The following is a 20,278-nucleotide window of genomic DNA, read 5'->3' as shown; positions in this document are numbered from 1 at the left end:
TATCTAAGCCCACCGCTCGAATGGAACAATGGAGAAAGGTGGTTGTATGCTCTTACTCTGCCAGAAGTGTTTGCGTATGTGGCTTTCAGGATGTCAAAATCTTCTAAGGCACACCCTTCTTCACTAAACAATCGCAGAGAACAGTCCTATCCAACGAATCGAAGGCAGCCTTGAAATCAAGAAAACCTATAATTGTTGGCCAGTGATACTTTAAGTTGGGTGTCAGCTCGGTTTGATATTTAGTCGCTAGAGAGGCTGCGACCAAGTTAGTGACATCGATCTTTTGGGACGCTGAATTTGTTGGCCAATGAAAAATAATGTAATGATAGTGCAGACCAGGGCCTGATCAGAGTCCAGATAGGTACTCCAAAAGGAGAGGCAGTCTTGTACACAATCACGCCAGCGGTAGCTGATCGCGATGTGATCAATCTGAGTCCAGGCTTGAGATACAGAGGGAGGACGCCAGGTGGCATGTCGGCGATGACTGCGCCGGAAGTAAGTGCTAGCTAGAAACAGGTTGTGGTCTGTGCACAGTTGCAGTAGACGGTCCCCGTTATCTGTCCTTCGACCAACAAGTCCCCATCGGCCACCTAAACGAATCTCTTCTGCGCCTAGACGCCCAAACTCAGCATTCAGATCTCCGGATAGTATTAGAGTATCTGTCGAACACACTTTCTACAGAAGAACTGTTAGCTGGTGGTAGAATTTATCCTTGATTGCATCCGGGCTGCAATCTGTCGGGGCATAGGCGGAGATGACGAAAAGACATCGTTTCTCACACCGACGTCTTACTTCGATGGAAATTTCTAATCGGACAGCACGTAGCTGACAGTTAATGGGAATTCAATCGATTAGTGCTGCCTCAGCTCTAGCGCTTAGTGCGAAACCGACGCCAGCAAGACCAGACGTGGATACTAAAGGGTCCCTTAGGGGGCCACACCCCGAGCCCTTGATCTAAAGTTCCAATCCACAAGAAGGTGGAGCAGCATTGTGAGATGCAGTCCCACGCTAGCCGGTGATCAACAATAGGTTCGTACACCATTCGTTCCCTCAAGACCCTGAAGCCGATGTGCAGCACTCATTTGGAATCAGGGTTTTACAACTCCCCTAAGGTATCGTATATTCACCTTTCGTCCTCTCAAATTCGTAACAACACCCTCGCCGCAAAAAAAACAGTGAGAAGGACTTTACTGTTAGTGGCTGTATACGCGTGGTCATGCAAGATCACTTCGAGAGGGAGGATGATCTCTCTCTATCAACTGTACTGGTTCGGCGGTTAACGAAATCTCGTAACAGATGCATAGAGTTCGTCCAGCTTTTGCCGATTCACAACTCTTGTGATACGCATATTGTCTCCTGCTTATTTCACGACATTTTTATGTAGCTCCGGAACAATCTGTGAATTAGATGGTCTGTGTAGATTGCAACTGTCTGATCGTGTGTTTTAGAAGCATTCGTCGTGTTTAGTAATAACCCGAGGTAGTGCTCAGGGTAGGCGTTCGGTTCAGGTAAAAAGTTGACTAATGTGACTATAGACTTTCATCTATTGAGGCTGTTCAGACATATGTTGTGCAAGCCTGGCCTCTGTCATCTCTGGTCTGTTTTGCTGGCTGACATTGGATTAATTTTGGAGGATATTAGTGGCGCCCAAACTGAGTCTTGACATCAATCTTAGGTTACTAGTGTGAGCTATGTAAATAGAATAGGATTGTAGATTGGAATCCAAAGTATGACCACAATTCATAAACTCAAACGCTAACTAAAACAGCCTTGAATCGGTCGCAATGGAGCAGTTACACTCGTTATTCGTTTTCCAGTGCATATTGAGTCAGATTGCAGAGTAGTCGTTATTCATCGTTTCTCCCGCTTTTTCCAACCATGCCCATATTTAGCTTTACATTATTTTTTATATTGCTTTCTGTACTTTTGTTAATTCTCGATAGGTGCACTTAATCGTAGGGTAGGGACTTTGGCGGATACATATATGTATACCAAGTATACATATACTTGTCTCAGATCTTACGTTTTGGATGACTGAATGATTGAAAATCCCTGTTAAAGAGTAAGGGGCCTTCATTTGTGATAGCTTTAAGTCATTACAGTCATATGCAGTATATACCATCACCATTAGCATTAATTTTAGATTAAAATGAATTAAAGCTAACTTTACTGGCTTAGTTAAAGTCGTTTTTAATCTTGATTTGTATGTAATACAGTACTACCATAGACAGACACCATTAGTGTAGAGCCTGGCACATATATATCTTGGCTAAAGTCATACTACATTAGCACGGCGTGATGGGAGTAATTGAGATCGGAATAGTGTAGCAGCAAATGATAAAAAGACTACAAAGTGTATTTTCAAAAATTTTTAGGAGCTCATGTCTTTTCATCTGATCACCTGAACATAGTCTGGTTCTGTATTACATATTAGTATGCTTTAAATTGTCTATTGTTTGCCAAAGTTGTTATTTTCTCTGCCCATAAAGTAACTAGACGTCTTAAGAGCCACCCATTCAAGCGTTTCATTCTGTCAAAGTTTATCCCATTTTATCACACGACTAGTGAGTATTACTCAGTTATATCGAGCTGCAAACTCTATGCAGTATCAGCGATATATACATACAGATTTTTAAGCAATAAGTCTGCTGTTCATATTTCGAATGACACCTGCCAGTTTTTCAATTTGTGTGCTTAATGAGAAATGTATACTCTTGTGTAACTTCATCTGTTTTTAGTATCCAGAAGTACTTCATTTTTACTATCACATTTCTATCTCCAAGTTATGTTTAGGTTCAATCGAAATGAAAATGGATTGCCCAACCTACATTGTGTGCAACCATCAAAGGTATTGGTTACAAAATGGTCTTGGCAAGCAGTTCCCATGTGGGCTAACTTCCCTGTGCAACATGACGGTCAAACAATGTATGCTTTCACTCCATTTAAAAAAAGTGTTCCAATGGTATTTCGATTATAAAAACAGAAAATACTTGTTTACTTAAAGCAGAAGTAAACTAAGTAAACAGAATCTAAATATAACTACAAATTACACGGCTTATATCAAGGTTCCAAGCAACCAAATAAACCTCTCGACTATTATGCCAGTAGTATTTCCGGCGAAAAAGCTTAATCTTTGACATTGGCATCGCAATTGTAAGCTTTCTAAACCATCTAAGCATCAAATATCTCTTCACTGACTGTAGAATACGTAAATGATGTACAAGTATTTCATTCGCTCTATGATATACCATTCATTTTGTTCCAATTAAGTAAAACAGTCTGCTGATGTGTAGATCGTTGTCCATGTAGCAAGGTGCGCAGATCAATGGAAGTGGTGTTAATCCAGTGAATAATTCTAAGTTTTGGCGTTTCCGTCTACCTTTTCATAATAACTGTAATCCACTTTGTTATGGTGATCTAGATCACAATCGTCTCACTTGCAGTACAGAAACTTTTTTATCTTAGAAGATGGCAACATGAGTATTTGCTGTCGTTAAGTCGGAATCATTCCAAAAATACTTAAGGGATACTTTTTTTATTTTCAGAGTAAATTTTATGAAAGATTCTGGAGAAAAAACTTCAGTTTAAACTCCCTTATCATGTTGAAGTAAAATATAACCTAAGACTATTTTAATCGTCTTACTAAAAATATATTCGAATATAATCGGGAATCGAGGTATTCCTAAAATAAATACACTTTAGTGGATACTTGAATTTTGTATTTGGTCATATGAGTAGTGAAAGATGCACTTTCAGCTTAATCCACAAAGCAATTTACATCACAAACTTGAATCACAGATAATACTGAATGATACTCTAGAAATATTTTGTACCATATCGACGGAAAAGTAAGTGAAACGTTAAAGCACTTTTGCACATCACTACAACTGTACAGTTAGCCAGTCACATGTAACGTAGGACCTGACACAGACGTGCATGTTTCGCTACATTACGTAAATACAGGGTATTCCAGAGTAGTATAAGTAGTAGCAGTATGTGATAACAGAAAAGGGGATCAGAGAAATGACTCGATAAAATAGGGATTCATATGATTGAAATTTTTTTTTAAAGACAATTAGGTAATTTAGGATCTAAACGAAAACGGATGGTAAATGTACTAACGCCATTGTGAACAATTACGAGCCATTTAACCCAGTCTCTAACTATTAGTTGCGATAATCGCACGAAACGCACCCAAACCAGGTTGTATGCAGCTACCTACATAGTTCAGATTAACTGTCAATGATTCCGTGGACTGACGACACATTTGGATACTACAATTGTACTGTTTAAATCATACGTTTATTTCAACTATGTGGTATCCTTATAACGTCACTAACCATTATTAGAGATGTAACCAAAATAGGAAGGTGATACTGATATGTGTCAGGAGTATAAATTTTACTACGGGTTTTTGGAATATCTCCTTTCATTGATATTTTACTTCCGTGTTTAGATACCGACTTTCTTAATTCAGTGTATCAACTAAAACTCATCATTTACATTACATTCCAGCAGTAATCTCATGGGGAATAAGAGCAAAGTGGAATCACTTACTGTTTGTGATATTACAGATGCTTCGATTTCGAAACAAAATTCTTTCGATGAACCATCCAGTTCCTTTGTTACTCCACACTCAAGTGCTCCTCCATTGTCTACTGTTGTTCAGCCTGAGGATGAAATAAGACTAGTTGAGTTTCTTAAAGTTCATGGATTTCGGTGGTATCAAGTTGTGATATTTCTCATTTCTATAATCAGTTACCTCGCAGACATTGCATCCGATGCATACTTGGTTTATACGTATTATATTCAGGTTAGTATGATGTCATTTTAGTCACGTGATTCACTTTCATAAAAGCGTTTTCATCTCATATTTACACCTTTTCTTCTGACAAGTAATTAAACTATTTTCTATACCTTCTTACTGTTGGAAGTGTCTTTCTTTCTACGAACTAATTCTTTGTTCTTGTACTACGTCCTTGCATGCGATCTTTCTTTTATATATTACCACCACCGAATTAACCACTTCTATAAATCCGGTGTTCATCTTGTTGTGCTAATGAGGTATGGCAACTTGGACCGATGCACATATGTGTTTGGTCTTACGTTGTAGCAGACTGCCCTTCTTACTATGGCAGACAATAGTCTAGTGGCGTTAACTTGAGGAAATTTCACCTCATATATGGATCACCAATCTGCTGTCTAGTAGTAGAATCGCGTAGTCGAAATTAGTTGAAAATATTGCTTACCAGAAATACAGTGTTATTTAGATCAGCGTAAAGAAAAATTACGCCTGTGGCTCTTCTAGAGTTACTGCCGGTCCCATGCCCAGGTAAAGTAAGACGGTTGGGCATGGGGTTGGCAGCCCCATCCCGTAGAAAAAAATCCTGCCAAAAAACGTCAACCAGATTAAAAAAATTAAACCTTTGAAACTCTTCTCTAGGGATTGAAGGGAGAATTATGATGCCTCAGGATGAAAGCCGAGATTCTTCTGAAGTCACGAGGCCGATACCTCTTCTAACAACCAGAGCAACATTTTTCACAGGTACATGGAACGTCCGGATAATGTGAGGACCAGCCAGATAACAACGGAAGTGAGGATATACAAATTGGCATTGCTGGAAATCAGCGAAGCCTATTGAACTCAAGCTGGACAGCTAAGGCTAGATACGAGAGAGAGGCTGATGTACTTCATACGCGCAGGGAATTAGTCTGATGCTGTTCAAAGAAGTACGTAGTGTGTGTATAGGATGGGAATCTCACGGATCCAGAATCACCAAAGCATCATGCAAAACAAAGAGAGAGGTCACTACGATGAATGTTATCTAGTGATATGCACCCACCAATAATAGTAACGACGACAATAAAGATCAGTTCTATGAGAGGCTGCAATCAACCATAACGAAGTACTTAAGAAAAGAACCGACTATCCTGATGAGAGACCTAAACACCAAGGTCGGAATGGACAACACCGGATATGAAGATATCAAGAGACGACATGGACTGGGAGAGAGAAAAGAAAATGGCGAGAGATTTGCAAACCTATGTCCATTCAACAACTTGGTTATAGGTGGTACATTATTACTACACAAACGCATACGTAAAGCTACATGGGTCTCACAGGATCACACCACAGCGAACTAGATAGATCATATTTGTATCAATAAAAATTCAGAAGGACAATGGAAGGCGTGAAAACTAGGAGAGGAACTGACATGACTTCAGATCATCACCTGGTTATGTCCAGTATAAAATTGAAGCTAAAGAAACACTGGACAGCTGGGGAAACAGTATTACAAAGGTCCAATACAGCCTTCCTTCTAGATACTAACAAACTGAAAGAATTCGAGATAACTCTCAACAACAGGTTCTACTGAAAGAACATGGAACTACTATGGAGGACAACATCAACGTGTCAGGAGGTGATGGGCCGCAACAAGCATCATCATAAGGAATTGATCTCTATAGAAACACTGGACAAGATCAAAGAAAGGAAAAACAAGAAGACAGCAATCAACAACAGCCGAACACGAGCAGAGAAAGTCAAAGCACAAGCTGAGTACACGGAAGCAAACAAGCAAGTGAAGCAGAGCATTAAAGCTGCCAAGCAGAAATAGGTGGAAGAACTAGCAATGATAACGGGAAAATCTGCTAGAGAAGGAAATATGAGACAGCTATATGACACAACGAAGAAACTAACAGGGAAATATGATAAGCCAGAGAGACCGATCAAGGACAAAAGAGGCAAGACAATCACCGAGATTCAAGAACAGAGGAACAGACGAGTGGAATACTCCAAGAAACTGTTGAATAGACCCGCTTCATTGAATCTACCGGACATCGAAGCAGCACACACAGACCTTCATATAGATGTCACTGCACCAACCGGAGAAATCAAGATGGCCATCAGACAAACCTAGAGCGGGAAAGCCACAGGACCTGACAATATATTAGCTGAAGTCAGATATTGGAGTAACTTCAAACATGTTCCACGTTCTATTCAGGAAGATTTGGGAGGAAGAACAAGTTCCGATGGACTGGGAACAAGGACACCTCATCAAGATTCCAAAGAAAGGAGATCTGAGCAAATGTGAGAACTATAGAGGCACCACACTGCTGTCAGTACCAGGGCAAGTCTAATAGAGTGTTGCTAAAACGGATAAAAGACTCAATAGACGCCCAACATCGAGATCAACAGACTGGATTCCGTAAGGATCGGTTGTGCACAGACCACATTGCCACGCTACGAATCATCGTCGAACAATCTGTTGAGTGGAACTCGTCATTATACATCAACTTCACTGACTATGAGAAGGCGTTTGACAGTGTGGACAGGAGAACCTTATGGAAACTTCAACACTATGGTATACCTGAGAAAATCGTCAATATCATACGGAGTTTATGCGACGGACTACAGTGCAAAGTGCTGCATGGAGTACAGCTAACAGATTCATTCCAAGCGAGGACCGAAGTCAGATAAGGCTGATTACTTTTTCCGTTTCTCTTCCTTTTGATGGTCGACTGGATTATGAAAACCTCGACATCTGAGGGAAAACACGGCATACAATGGACAGCTCAGAACCAATTAGAAGATTCGGACTTCGCAGATAACCTGGCCCTTCTATCCCATACACACGAGCAAATGCAGATGAAGCCAACTAGTGTAGCAGCAGCCTCTGCATCCGTAGGCCTCAACATACACAAAGGAAAAAGCAAGATCCTCAAATACAATACGAAGAGCACCAACCCAATCACACTTGATGGAGAAGCTATGGAAGATGTGGAATCTTTCACGGACGAGGAGGATCTGATGCAGAAGTAAAGGCGAGGATTGGCAAAGCAAGGTCCGCATTCCTACAACTGAAGTACATATGGAACTCAAGACAACTGTCAACTAATATCAAAGTCAGAATCTTCAATACGAACGTCAAGACAGTTCTACTGTATGGAGCTGAAACTTGGAGAACTACCACAACCATCATCAAAAAGGTAGAAGTATTTATAAACAATTGTCTACGTAAGATACTGAATGTCCGTTGGCCGGATACCATCAGCAACAGCCTACTATGTGAGAGAAGAAACCAGCTTCCAGCTGAAGAGGAGATAAGGAAAAGACGTTGGAAGTGGACAGGATATACATTGTGGAAATCACCAAACTGCAATGCGAGGCAAGCCCTAACTTGGAATCCTGAAGGGAAACGGAGAAGTGAAAGGCCGAAGAACACACTGCGTCGGTAACCGGAAGTGGACATGAAAAGGATGAACGGCAACTGGAAAGGATTGTTCAGGACGTGGTTAGATGGAGAGTGCTGGTGGGTGGCCTATGTTCCTTCCTGAGGAGTAACAGGCGTATGTAAGTTAAAGGAAAATAATAATCTCCTAGGTTAAACAGTTTGTGAGTCACTTGGGATTATTATCCAGTTTTGTTTTGCCTGTTGAACCTGTTACTGATGACTTCATCTCCACACGCTGACTTTTCAGTATTAATTGATTGCTAGGTTCAAACTAGTGGAAAGGATGAACAGCAACTGGAAATGATTGTCCAGGACGTGGTTAGGTGGAGACTGCTGGTGGGTGGCCTATGCTCCTATATGAGGAGTAGCAGGAGCAAGTAAGTAAGGAAGATAGGTTGCCGTCAAACCCTACAGCCTTTAGAGTAAACGATTGGCCAAAAACACGTTATAGCACACACGTTTACCGACAAATCGTTAAACTTTCTCAATATGTGAATGAATCAACCAGAAGGTTTAGGATTAACGAGATATATGATGTTTCAGTTACAAACAAACGACTTACAGGTTGGTTTGTGGACATTGCTTTCACAGACGTCAGTTGTCAATTTTATTGATTCTATTTCGATGAATGAACGCGAATTCAATAGTATTTTTAAACTTATCAGAGAAAGTCTGGATATAGATTTTTGATGAACATAAATGTACTAGTAGTTTACCAGATATAGTACTCATATTTATAGCGTTTGGTAGTGTTTCTTTAACTTCTAAATAATGAAGCGCCTTTGTCAGCATCTGAGTTATTCATATAAAATAACCTTTTGTTCAGAAATTTATTTACAAGATATTTTCTATAAACGTTCGATCTAATTTTTGTTTTTTATTTATCAATATAGGAAGATTACTACTGGTCTAGTTTAACAATGATTTTCATGGTTGTTCCCGCTCTCTTGATGTCCAGTTTCAGTCTTGCGTGGTATTTCATTGACTATAAAGTTCGAGTTGATCCTCCGCGCAGCTATCGAGCATGGACGTTTAGACTGTTGTTTCATGGACTCCAGTTGGCCCCACTGGTGAGGTTCGTTTACTTTGAGCCATACTTTCCTTGTTTGTATTTCATTTGATAAAGCGATTGAGTCCATCAGAGACTGACTTTTTAATGTTAAAGAATTGGAGTAAATATGCTATGGTTTATTCACTGTATTCAGGTTATTTATTCTCCGAACCGGAGATTCAGTAATGTCAGTTTAGAGTTGTTTGTATTGGAAGTACTTTATTTTTTGTCGTCAGTTTATGATATGTTCGTTCTAAGTTAGTAATTGTGATGGTTGGCTCTTTCTTGTCTTAGACCTAGCAAGCGAGCTGCTATAACTATCAGTCGTAACTCAAAATCTAAGTAAATGTCAATTCTGGTTCAGTTTTATATTTACTTATCATATGATGTGTAAGATTTACTATACCAAAAATTTAACGTACTGTGGTTGTGTTGTCATTTAGATTACGGTTTTTATTATTTTTATTCTTGTCATTACTTTATTATCTTCCGTATACTTTCTCGTAATAGTTAAAGAACTTTTATCATGGAAATTTGCTCAACGTGAAGATGGTTTTATCACAAACTGAAATAAGTTAAATGACTTTTGAATATCAAGGAATATAGCCTAACTACTACTTCCTATTTTAGAATTCATTTAGTATATAATCAATGATCTTTTGGTCTCAGCAAAAACGGTGTAATTTAGCCATTAAGTTATATTTCAGTGTTTCATATATTAGTTTCCCACGAGAGCTGAACTTCTTAAGTTCAAGCCCGTACAGTTTCGCCGTTTTTCAGACTAGCATAAAACGAATTTCAACTCTTCCTGATTTGTATTGGTTCCATATCTAGTGTCAGTGAGTGACAAATTGACCACAAATTAATAGGTTTTCAGGAACTGTTATTTTTTTGGTTAGGCACCGAAAGTTATTAGGTGACTAGTGATTCTTAGAGACACTGGACAAATCGATGCTAGTTTGTTTAGTGGTTTTTTGTTAGTTCTGCTATGATATAGATAGTTTCTGTTAGTATTTGTTTTGTCAAAATATTTGTCATTTCGGTTTAGTTTACACTACTTTTAGCTACTTCCAAATGCACTGATACGAAAATTTCTCTCTTCCTCTCGAAGTATTCTCATATAACCATGCGTCCAAAGCCCCTGTCATAGAAGGCGTACTCACTGCTTTCCTGTGGTGGGAGTGTCGTGTGTGAAAGTGAGGGGATGAAAAGTGAACATCTGGTGCTCCAACCAGCTTGGTAGGTACAGATGGTTCACTTAGGGAAGTTGTAAAATCTTGATTTAAAATCAATGTGTTAGCGGTATATAGATTGGATTAAAATACGTTCCGTGCAGGATTATGTTATGGCACCCTGATGGGCTATTTTTTATCTAATCATCGCTAGTGGATACTTAGAGAAAACTCTAGAATCTTCTGATGTAAAAACTATAGATATCCCAACGTTTCTCTTATTATGACTCCTACTTCAATCCAACCATTTTATTTGGAATATAATTACGTTTCTGTTCCACTGTGTTCTGATTTTGGGACTTGTAGAGTGAAGTAGTGTCCAAGAGTACTTAACAATAGGAGTAGCTGTGTTTGTAATAAGAGAAATTATAAGTGGCGACGAGGAAAAGGAAAGTGCTCTCAAGATGCCAATATCAGATGACCTGCTCAACCGAATACTATAACAACAGCAAACACAACTTGATGCACAAATGCGATTGTTGGAGACTGTGACGCAACAGCTTAATATCCACTGCTCGATTTTACACGCTATTTCAAGTACTACTTATGATGCGGATTGATGAAATCCAGAATCCTAAGAGAACTGAATAGGATCATCGACTGCTACGAGATGGCATCTAACGTTTTTCAACTTCATTGTAGATTAAACATCTTCGTCAGAGGTTCGAGAAGTGGCTCTCTAAGAAAATCACCATCAACTTGTGCACCCATGGAGCATAGCATTTCATGCACAAACGTTCATTCAAAATCGTATGGTTCTTAAAATTATTGTACACTGCTAATGTGGTGTGGCAACTCGAACTGATGTACGTACGTACGAAGTTCTACGTTGTTACTGACTGACTGACTGACTGATTGTACACTGCATTATCTTTGTATAGCTTGATCTGTGTCGTAATTATTATCTGTATGAAGAATAGTCTAAAGAGAGTTTGAATCTATTTATTGCCTCGCCTAACTCCTCGTTGCCTTTTGAAGTATAAGTACCTTTAATGTGTCCTTTGTCTAATAGTTTGATCATACATGTCAATTTATTTGTTAGGTGTTTTTACTATTGTGTCGATGACTTGTTATTTAGGCAGAGTATCAAATTCTTTATTTAGTTTGATAAAGGTGAGTACTAGCACTTGATTTGTGTTTAGGGTAAGTTGTATTATGTGTCTAATTGTCTTTGTTTCATGCTTGGTAGCTAAGTGTCTTCTAAAGCCGGATTCGGTAAGTGGAAGCCGGTTATCCGTTAATTGAGATGGCCTGTTGCAAACAATACCAGCAAATAGCTTTTCTATTGTATCCAATGAGATGCTACGGTAGTTATTGGTATAGGTCTTTGGTCCTTTATTTCTGTTTATACTAATCACATTTGCATCTAGCCAGTGGTCTGACAATGTTGTGATTTCTCCAAATTTGTTCGTTAATAGTACATTGTTTAGTTTGTTACCCTCATGTGTGATCATTTTGGTTGTTATGATATTGTTGCCAGGGCTTGTATATTTTTTCATCTTTTGTAGACTTTGTTCATATTGTCATTGTTGGTGGAGGGGTCTTGGGCTGTGTTTAGCAACAAGTAGATTGATGTTGAGTCCAATATACGACTAACTTAAGGTATTACAGTGATTATCTCCACTTTTTATGCTTGTTTTTTCACTTCTAGGGCAGCTGATGCTATCTACTACGGTATAGCAAGTCGACAACCCGGGTTAAGTCTTCGTGTAGCTGCACAATATACGCAGTTGATGCTTTATGAAGATGCTGATTGTGCTATGCTTCGTTTGATTGAATGTTTCACTGAATCCGCTCCACAACTTCTGTTACAGTTGTACATTATTTTAACGCAACCATATCCTGCACCTAAATTTCAAAGTATGTTTCTGTCCTAGAATAATGAAGCTAATAATATTTTAAATTGATATCATGAATGGATGAATGTTAGATCACCGTCGAAAACCTGGAAGCACTGGACGGCCGTTTCGTCCTAGTATGGGACTCCTAAACAGTGCGCATCCACGATCCCGCACGCGAGATTCTAACCCAGGACCTCCATTCACACAGTCACTCACGGAAGACAATGGTGGACGGTCGCGCAATATCGTGTATTGGTTGAATTTAGACATGAACACCGTTGGATTGCCGGCTAAGTGGTCTAGAGGTTATGCGTTCGCCCGCGAGACCCGAAGTCCTTGGTTCGAGTTTCTCGTGCGGAGTCATAGATTCGCGCTGTTGAGGAGTCTCATACTAGGACGAAATGGCCGTCTAATGCTTCCATGTTTCTGGTGGTGGTCTAGCAACCATCCATTCATGATATCAATTTAAACTCAACAATCTCCGCAACCCAATATTATTGATATTTCGTAAATTTCTGTGTCATGACCCTGTTAGTTGCTTATAAAAAACTATGTAGAATATGTTGCCTTTCAGTCATAATTCATATTTTATAAACACTTGATTTTACTCATTATATCATTTGCTATATCGCTATGTGTAATAATTATAAAGGTGACAATAAATCATTATGGGAATTTATGTTTAAGACTAATGTGTTTTAATTTGCAGTTTAACGGTTGCCATTAGACCATATTTCTTATATTATTTGTGACTATTGCAAAGAAGAACAGACACACTTGGACGTGATGGCCGTCCACTGCTTCCAGGTTTTCCATGTTGGTCTAACTTAAATCGTTTCATAGTTCAATGAATAATTGTATTATACGATAATAGAGTGTTCTTTATGCTTCGAGAGAATAGTCTTTCATCAGTAGTTATGTGAATTTTTTAAGTCGGGTTAAACTACTTCAAATTCCATTTCGACTTGAAAGTTTCGTTAAACCCATTTTCATAGACTCAAAAATTATCAACACTCGTTTCTTTTATCATGTTTGAGTTACGTTCTATAAACTTCCAAGTACGTTTCTTGCATTTGTTTATAATGTTTACCGTATCGTATTTCCTTGATTTTTATTTGGAACAATTTCTGGATGAGTCTTAGCCATTAGAAGTAGGAAATATGCGTAAATTGTAAGCATTCATGCGTAGGTATCTAAACGATACTGTTTGGCTGTTGCGAAACGGACAAGGGATCGACGTCATTGTCATATTGTGGTGTGCGCTACTTATATACACATAAGTAGTATATAACAATAGGCGGGAATAGAATGTATTTCAGTAGAAGATCGAGAAGGAAAGAACGAGAACGGAAAGCAATTGGTATGAAAATGCAAAACCAACGAAATCTGAGACGACGGAGTGATATTTGCAAAAGAAACAGTCGAGTTTGAGACAATGGATTGATATTTTGAAAATAAAGATTTCCTGTATGGTTCTCAGATTTTAGTGAGATATTCTGCAATTTCGTGTTCAAATAAATTCGGTTGTCCTCACCTGTGTTCTCCTTCACTGCAATATGAAGAGGTGACTTATTGGTTGACATTCAAATTCCAAGCACTTGGTCGCTCTTTCGACCCTCGCTCCACTTACTTTAGGCAGCCAGATAGAATAATTAACCTTCATACATAAAGTGTAGCCCAAAGTTGAGTACGCAAATCTTTACTTGGTAAATGATTCAACTTAGGTGAATATGGTAAGTACATAAATGTTGAATAAATTATGATTTGATGCATACTGGGTATATAACTTTCGTGACGAATAAAAATTAGTAAAATGTAATCAGTTTTATCTAATGAATGTTGGAAATCTTTAAAATTGTTATTTATTTATTTAACAGTTTCAGACCGTCGTTTCGATGTTTTTTACATTGCTGATAATTTTTTCTTTCTGTTTTGTTGCGGGTTGGCACGGCTTAAGAATAGTTATTTTTTAATACGAAGTTTTTCATTGATATCTCTGTTTGTATGTGATAGTATAGTAATTGTTAAAAAGCCCAATGAATTGGTTACCGTTTACAATGAAACAGTTTCACCTATTACTCTTAAGGAACCTCAAGTGGTTTTTTACAACTTTTCCGACCAATTTTCATTTTCGTTTAGTTTGTTTGTTATTTGTTCAATTTTCTAACATTCGAGATTGTAATTGAGAATCCGTTAGTAGTTATCGTTGTTGAACACTCATTTGTTCCTTTAATACATTAGCAAATTTTGCCATTCGTCTATGAAAGAATGTATGTTATTTAAATTTCTGATAAGCCTTCACTAAAAGACCACTATTTTTCTGAACCGCCGTGCGAAGAATTATGTGGCTGTGGATTTTACTGGTAAGAATGTTTGACCAACTACTTTTTTAAAAGGAACTAGAAAGCTACTATTTGTCGGCAACGCGTGAACAGTTAAGTAAGGTTACGGATTAACTTAAAAACTTTTCGTAATGTCTTTTATCAACTATCCTCTATAACTATTTGGTTTTATCAAAGTCTTCTTTATTGTTTTTGAACTTTAATTTATCTTTTTCCCCACGTTTTGACATTTAGTGACTGCACAATTTGTTTCATGTGTGTTTTCATGGCTTTCATTGGCGTGGTCGTTAACCTACTACCAAACTGCTCTACGTAGTTCACGTATTGAAAAAAGAAATATCCAGACCTTAGGTATTATATTCTTCTTTTTCTGGAAGGCTGGAGTGCTAGCATCACGATTACTGGCTCTAGGTATACTTGCCTCTGTTGTCAAGGGATTTTGGTTTGTAGTAGCGCTCGGTATTCATTGGTTGTTGGCTTCTGGTTGGTTAATCACTCGCGGGACGACGTTTTGTTCATCTAATTCACGAGCGTTAGGAGAACTAACCTTTGATTTTGTATTAGGTGCAGTTTATTGTTTTGATGTGGTCAATATTCGTGAAGGACGAAGTCGAATATGGTATGGATCATGTTACTTAATATTTGGCATTGAAAACTCGGTATGTGCGTCATTATGGTGGGTAACACATTCATTTATTAATGCAAGTCTTCCAAAAAGTGTGTTCAAAAATCAACCATCCACGTGGAACACCGTTTTACCTCCATACACTCTTCTTATTATTGTGATATGCAGTTTTTGTATGGGCATAGTGATGATGATCGTTTATTACATTACGTTTCATCCATCGGGAAAGATTGAAGTAGGTTATGAGATTCCGTTTTGAATTATTATTGCTTGTTTTATTAATTAACCTCGCTTTATAATATTTTGAAATATATATAAATCTTCTTTGTCGTACGTTATGGTGGTGCGCTTTTTTGCTTCGTATAACGAGAGATTTTATCGATTATTTAAAAAGTAATTTCACGAAATCATACTGACATAATTCAAATTAGTTGCTTTTTTATGAATGTATGTTCAAACGACTGGATATGGATCTTACTGACTAGTGGTGTTTGTTTATTTGTTAATTGACTCCATGTAAGACTGAATAAGTTAAAAATATAGCGTCATTGAGAATATTAAAGAGATCAAATGTGAAGCAACACTCAAGATCATGGCAATGAAATCGCGATTAAGGTCGTTGGTTCAAATTTCAAGGCACATAAATTCAAGGGGATTAGTCACTAAAGTTCGATTCATATTTCATTTAAATAAGAGAAAAATTGTATGCTATTTACAACCCATTGAATCGTCGAAAAACATCTGCGCTTTCGAACTACACAATGCTTGCTAAAAAACACGGCATGAAATAATGCTGCTTCAGCTTAATTGATGTTAGAACAAACACATTAATCAGTAACACACTATTTTCCATTCTTAGTTGAGAGTGAACAAATTTTTTTTACGTGTAATGTTCTAAAATATGAAAGTATACTGATTTTACCAGTGTAGAGAAGTCTGCTCTAAAATATTGATTAAGTTACCAATATCTTTTGTTGGTATAGGAAGGGTTGAAATATGTTCAGAAAATAGAGTACAGTAAAGAAATCAGCAGGGGAACCGCGACCACAAAAAGCCAATTTTCGATATATAAAATGAGTATATTCAAAAAGAGCATTTTGAAACCGTTCCTAGTCACAATACATTAGCACTTTTTCTTAGAATTCAGAATTACGTTGCATGACGAACTAACATCTATACAGATGACTGATGAGTACATAAGTGACTCCAGTGTTGTCGATACAATCACGGTGATATTTTGCGCAGACATCAATTGATTGACCGTAATATGTCTTCAACAACATGGAAAACATGAGGTTTCTTAAAAAGTCACTTACGGCCATGGAAAGATTGCCAAAGATACTTAAGCTACTGTTTAAATAATACACAGCGGCTTTTTACAGTTTGTAGCCAATCAAAAGACCAATGAGTGAATGACTTATAGTACATTAATAATTGAAAATAAAAAATATTTCTGTTTCTCCATAGACAATGAAATTGCCCAGGTTATTATTTTCGGTTTCGTAATTTGAATTCGCAGTATATTTTATAACGAAATTCATATATATGACTCCTGAGGATCTTTCCTTTAAACCCCCCATCCAGTCATAGATAATCTTTCGAAATCCGCTATACAGCTTCAGTTGTTTCTGTGGTACGGTTGACAAAAGACCTATGTGCACAATACCTGTATTGTGTCGATGCCTACAAAGGCCCTCGTATATTTGCGTGTTAATAGAATGTCGTCGTACCTTCCTTGGTTAACAAAAAATAATAATCCTGCCAACAAATCCTTCTATTTGCGCTTCTCTACTTTAAAAAAAATATCGCTACTACTTGTGCATTGAAAATGATCATTAGAGAGCACACGTTTTACTACGCGATCTTTTTCACGGTCATTTTGGTAAATCTATTTCTCCAGGTTTAAGCCTGATTTTTAAGCTGAAATATTTGTCTGTTATCATCCATCTTGTAATTCTTATATTTACTATTACTATCAATATGTACACATAAGTTAATATGATTACTTACGCAACCTACCGTATTGTTACCATTATCTCACAATTTGCCTTAATTGGTCTAACATTCTCTACATATTTATGTAAACATTACTGTATATTAGACGAAAGGTTGGTGAAGATTGAAAGCACTATTATCTGCTTATATGTCGTGTTCTCATTTGCATGAATCGGTTTTTAATCCTGTCTATGACTTTATCAGATAGCAGCTCGCATTAAAAGACTTTTCAAAATATGTCCAGTAGATTAGCTTTTATAAAGCTGCACTACATTGCGCAATGTTCTAAGGAATCGTATATCAGTTATTCACAGGTTAGTCGATTACATCCAACTGGGTTATTAAATGATTCAAATGCCTGTGTAATGTTGCCGAAAACTAGTTGAAAAAAAAACTGTACAGAAAACAACCAATCCTTGGTGTTACGTTTTGTTCGTTGCTATAAAGAAAATAATCATTTATACTGATTTTCATTTCTAGTTATGCATTCCGTGTGATGAACTGATAATAACTTCAGAACGGCAAGATTCATTAACTGTCGATCCAAATATTCAACTGTCAGAGAAAACTATCCAGTTATCAGTGTAAGTTGAATCAGTAGAAATAAAATTCCAACATTTAAAATTTGTTTTTGCTGTCAAACTAAGATTTTTCAAATCGGAGTTTATCTGACCGTATATCCAGCACACAGAAAAATTAGTCCCATCCCTTCCAGATTGCTATATTGGGGGAAAATAAAAATATGTACTCAAGATAATTTGCTCATTTATTTTATATGTAACACATAGACTTTTCTTTAGTTAACATATGCTGGGAGATACCGAAGAAATGGCCTTAATATACGATCTAAGAACGTAGCTGCACAGAAGGAATAAGTTTATACACCATTTCATCTTTCACGATTATTCAGAATGACCTGATCATCCGATTCTATTTATAATGCACCATATTTCTGCTGGTCTACGCCGTTTTTCTGGTATGATATTCTTGTCATCACTATTCTCTGTGGCTTCAATGAATGTAAGCGTATTTAGATACAAACACAAAATCTTAAGGAAATTCACTTTCTTTAAAATAAACAACGATCTTTCTATTTTTTTAATTGCTTTACGAAAATTCGTTAGGAAATCATAAAACGGAAAGTTTAACAATTTGCAAGAACCATTAACATTCATCAATTTCAACACACAACAATCACTTCCGTCTGCTGGCGAAAAAATGAAGTCAAAGAATTAAAACAACAGGCTTGATGCCATCAATAGATTGGCAATGAAAATTTTTATATAATAGAAATATTAGTTTGCATGTATGACAAAACAGTTGTTCATCAATTTGAGTTTTTTTTTTTTTAAATGAAAATCAATAAAGTATGTCAGAATAAGTGTAGTGCTCCTTAATTTGTTGACGAACCCCCTAACATAGTGTTCCATTGGCAGTTGGTTACTATAGATGATATTATTTCCAACTACTGGGATTAGTTGTACTTGCAAGTAAAAAGGTGCAGATAGACAGGCTTAGCCGCCATACGACATTTAAATGTGATTTCTGGTCCTTCAATAGCAAAAATATCTTATCTATAAAATCCACTTAACAGTTTATCAGATTACTTATGAGATGTTTATCAGTTTTAAAGTCACAGCCGTAATTTCAAGCAAGCTGGTAGGAAGTCGTTTACTCACCAACTACTAAATAGCAGCGCACTTTTAATCTGTATTACTTAGATCCATACCACTGAGACAAACAATGGGTAAATATGATAACGCGTTTATATCGAAATATTTCTCGTTGATGAGACTGAATGAAAAATTTATAAATTACGATGTAATTAGTCTGAACAATATTTAAATTGATAATATGAACAATGTGACTTTCATGTTGAGAAATAATCCGTTCTTTACAGTTTTCCATGGTATATATCAACAACCTCTTGGTTATCGTACATATTCATTCAGAAAACATCTATGGAGCTTCGAACATACTGCAGATTTGCTAAAGAAAATCTGATTAACACTTATTTCAACTCATTAACAAACTAAATGACAAATTTCACAGGAAGATTTCTAGGCTCGCATTATGAACACTAAAACAAATCCTAGCAGATGGACTCATCTACTCAAAAACTTGAATGTCTTTTAGCAAGCTCATCTAAACAGCTTGAGTACCAACTGGAAACCAACATCAGAAAAATTCAATTGACTAAACGTTGTGTTTGGTCAAAAATGCACAAAATGGACATTTAAATGCGGCCAATCATCGCACTGACTGTACCTTCGTGGATCCAGGCAATCACTTGACCTTACCTCCCACAGATTTCGCAGATAACAAATAGGACATTCATATCACTAATGAGTACGTTTCCACCTTTAGTAAATCAAAGGTGGGGAACGATGAAATATCCTTGCGTTTATCCAGTCAGTCAGTCAGTAACAGCGTAGAACTTCGTACGTACGTACATCAGTTCGAGTTGCCACACCACATTAGCACAGAGATGCAGTTGTCGATTCAAATCCCGTAGTGGTAGAGGTAATAAGAGTATAAGCAGTAATCGGGAAGAATTCAGATTAGAATTTGGGAGAACACAGAGAGTGGATGCACCTGCGCCATTGCAAACCATTTTGAGCCATGTCATTCAGGGTCTCTAACCATCGGTTGCTATCATCTTGCAGTCCCCAACCAGGTAGTCTACACCTACCAACATGACTCAGTTCACTTGTCAGTGACTTCATGGACTTATGCCATGTTTTGGTTTGGCCGCCCCTAGCTTTCTTCCAACCTACTCCTATACCACTGAACATCGCACGTCGAGGTAGTCGGTGGTGAAGTTTCACCACTTCATCAATCGACTTGCCATCCTTACCTAGTACCCGTTTCCTAACAACTGTGTTACTTACTCGATGGTCCCATGATATACGAGCAATGTTTCGAAGACACCTATGATCGAATACTGGTAACCTACGG

General features: G+C 37.5%; 1 protein-coding gene across 2 annotated transcripts in view; it reads left to right on the top strand.

Annotated features, from left to right (window-relative positions):
• Positions 1–1,623: 1,623 nt before the first annotated feature.
• The window catches only part of XKR6_2 (XK- protein 6), a 24,234-nt gene continuing 5,579 nt past the window's right edge, over positions 1,624–20,278 (top strand). The window contains exons 1-8 of one of the 2 annotated variants that reach the window (XM_035729404.2): positions 1,624–1,693; positions 2,784–2,925; positions 4,519–4,813; positions 9,128–9,309; positions 12,169–12,377; positions 14,935–15,560; positions 17,801–17,904; positions 18,445–18,701. In XM_035729404.2, coding sequence (XP_035586505.1) covers positions 2,786–2,925; positions 4,519–4,813; positions 9,128–9,309; positions 12,169–12,377; positions 14,935–15,560; positions 17,801–17,904; positions 18,445–18,454 — 1,566 coding nt within the window. In that variant the 5' untranslated portion in view covers positions 1,624–1,693; positions 2,784–2,785 and the 3' untranslated portion in view covers positions 18,455–18,701. Of the gene's footprint in view, positions 4,814–9,127; positions 9,310–12,168; positions 15,561–17,800; positions 17,905–18,444; positions 18,702–20,278 lie in introns of those variants that run through there. The other variant, XM_051210832.1, reaches the window with a different exon arrangement.

Source organism: Schistosoma haematobium, chromosome ZW, assembly GCF_000699445.3.
Source record: "Schistosoma haematobium chromosome ZW, whole genome shotgun sequence".
NCBI classification, from domain to species: Eukaryota; Metazoa; Platyhelminthes; class Trematoda; order Strigeidida; family Schistosomatidae; genus Schistosoma; species Schistosoma haematobium.
Note: the sequence above shows the minus strand (reverse complement) of the source record. Positions and strands in the feature narration are given on the sequence as shown.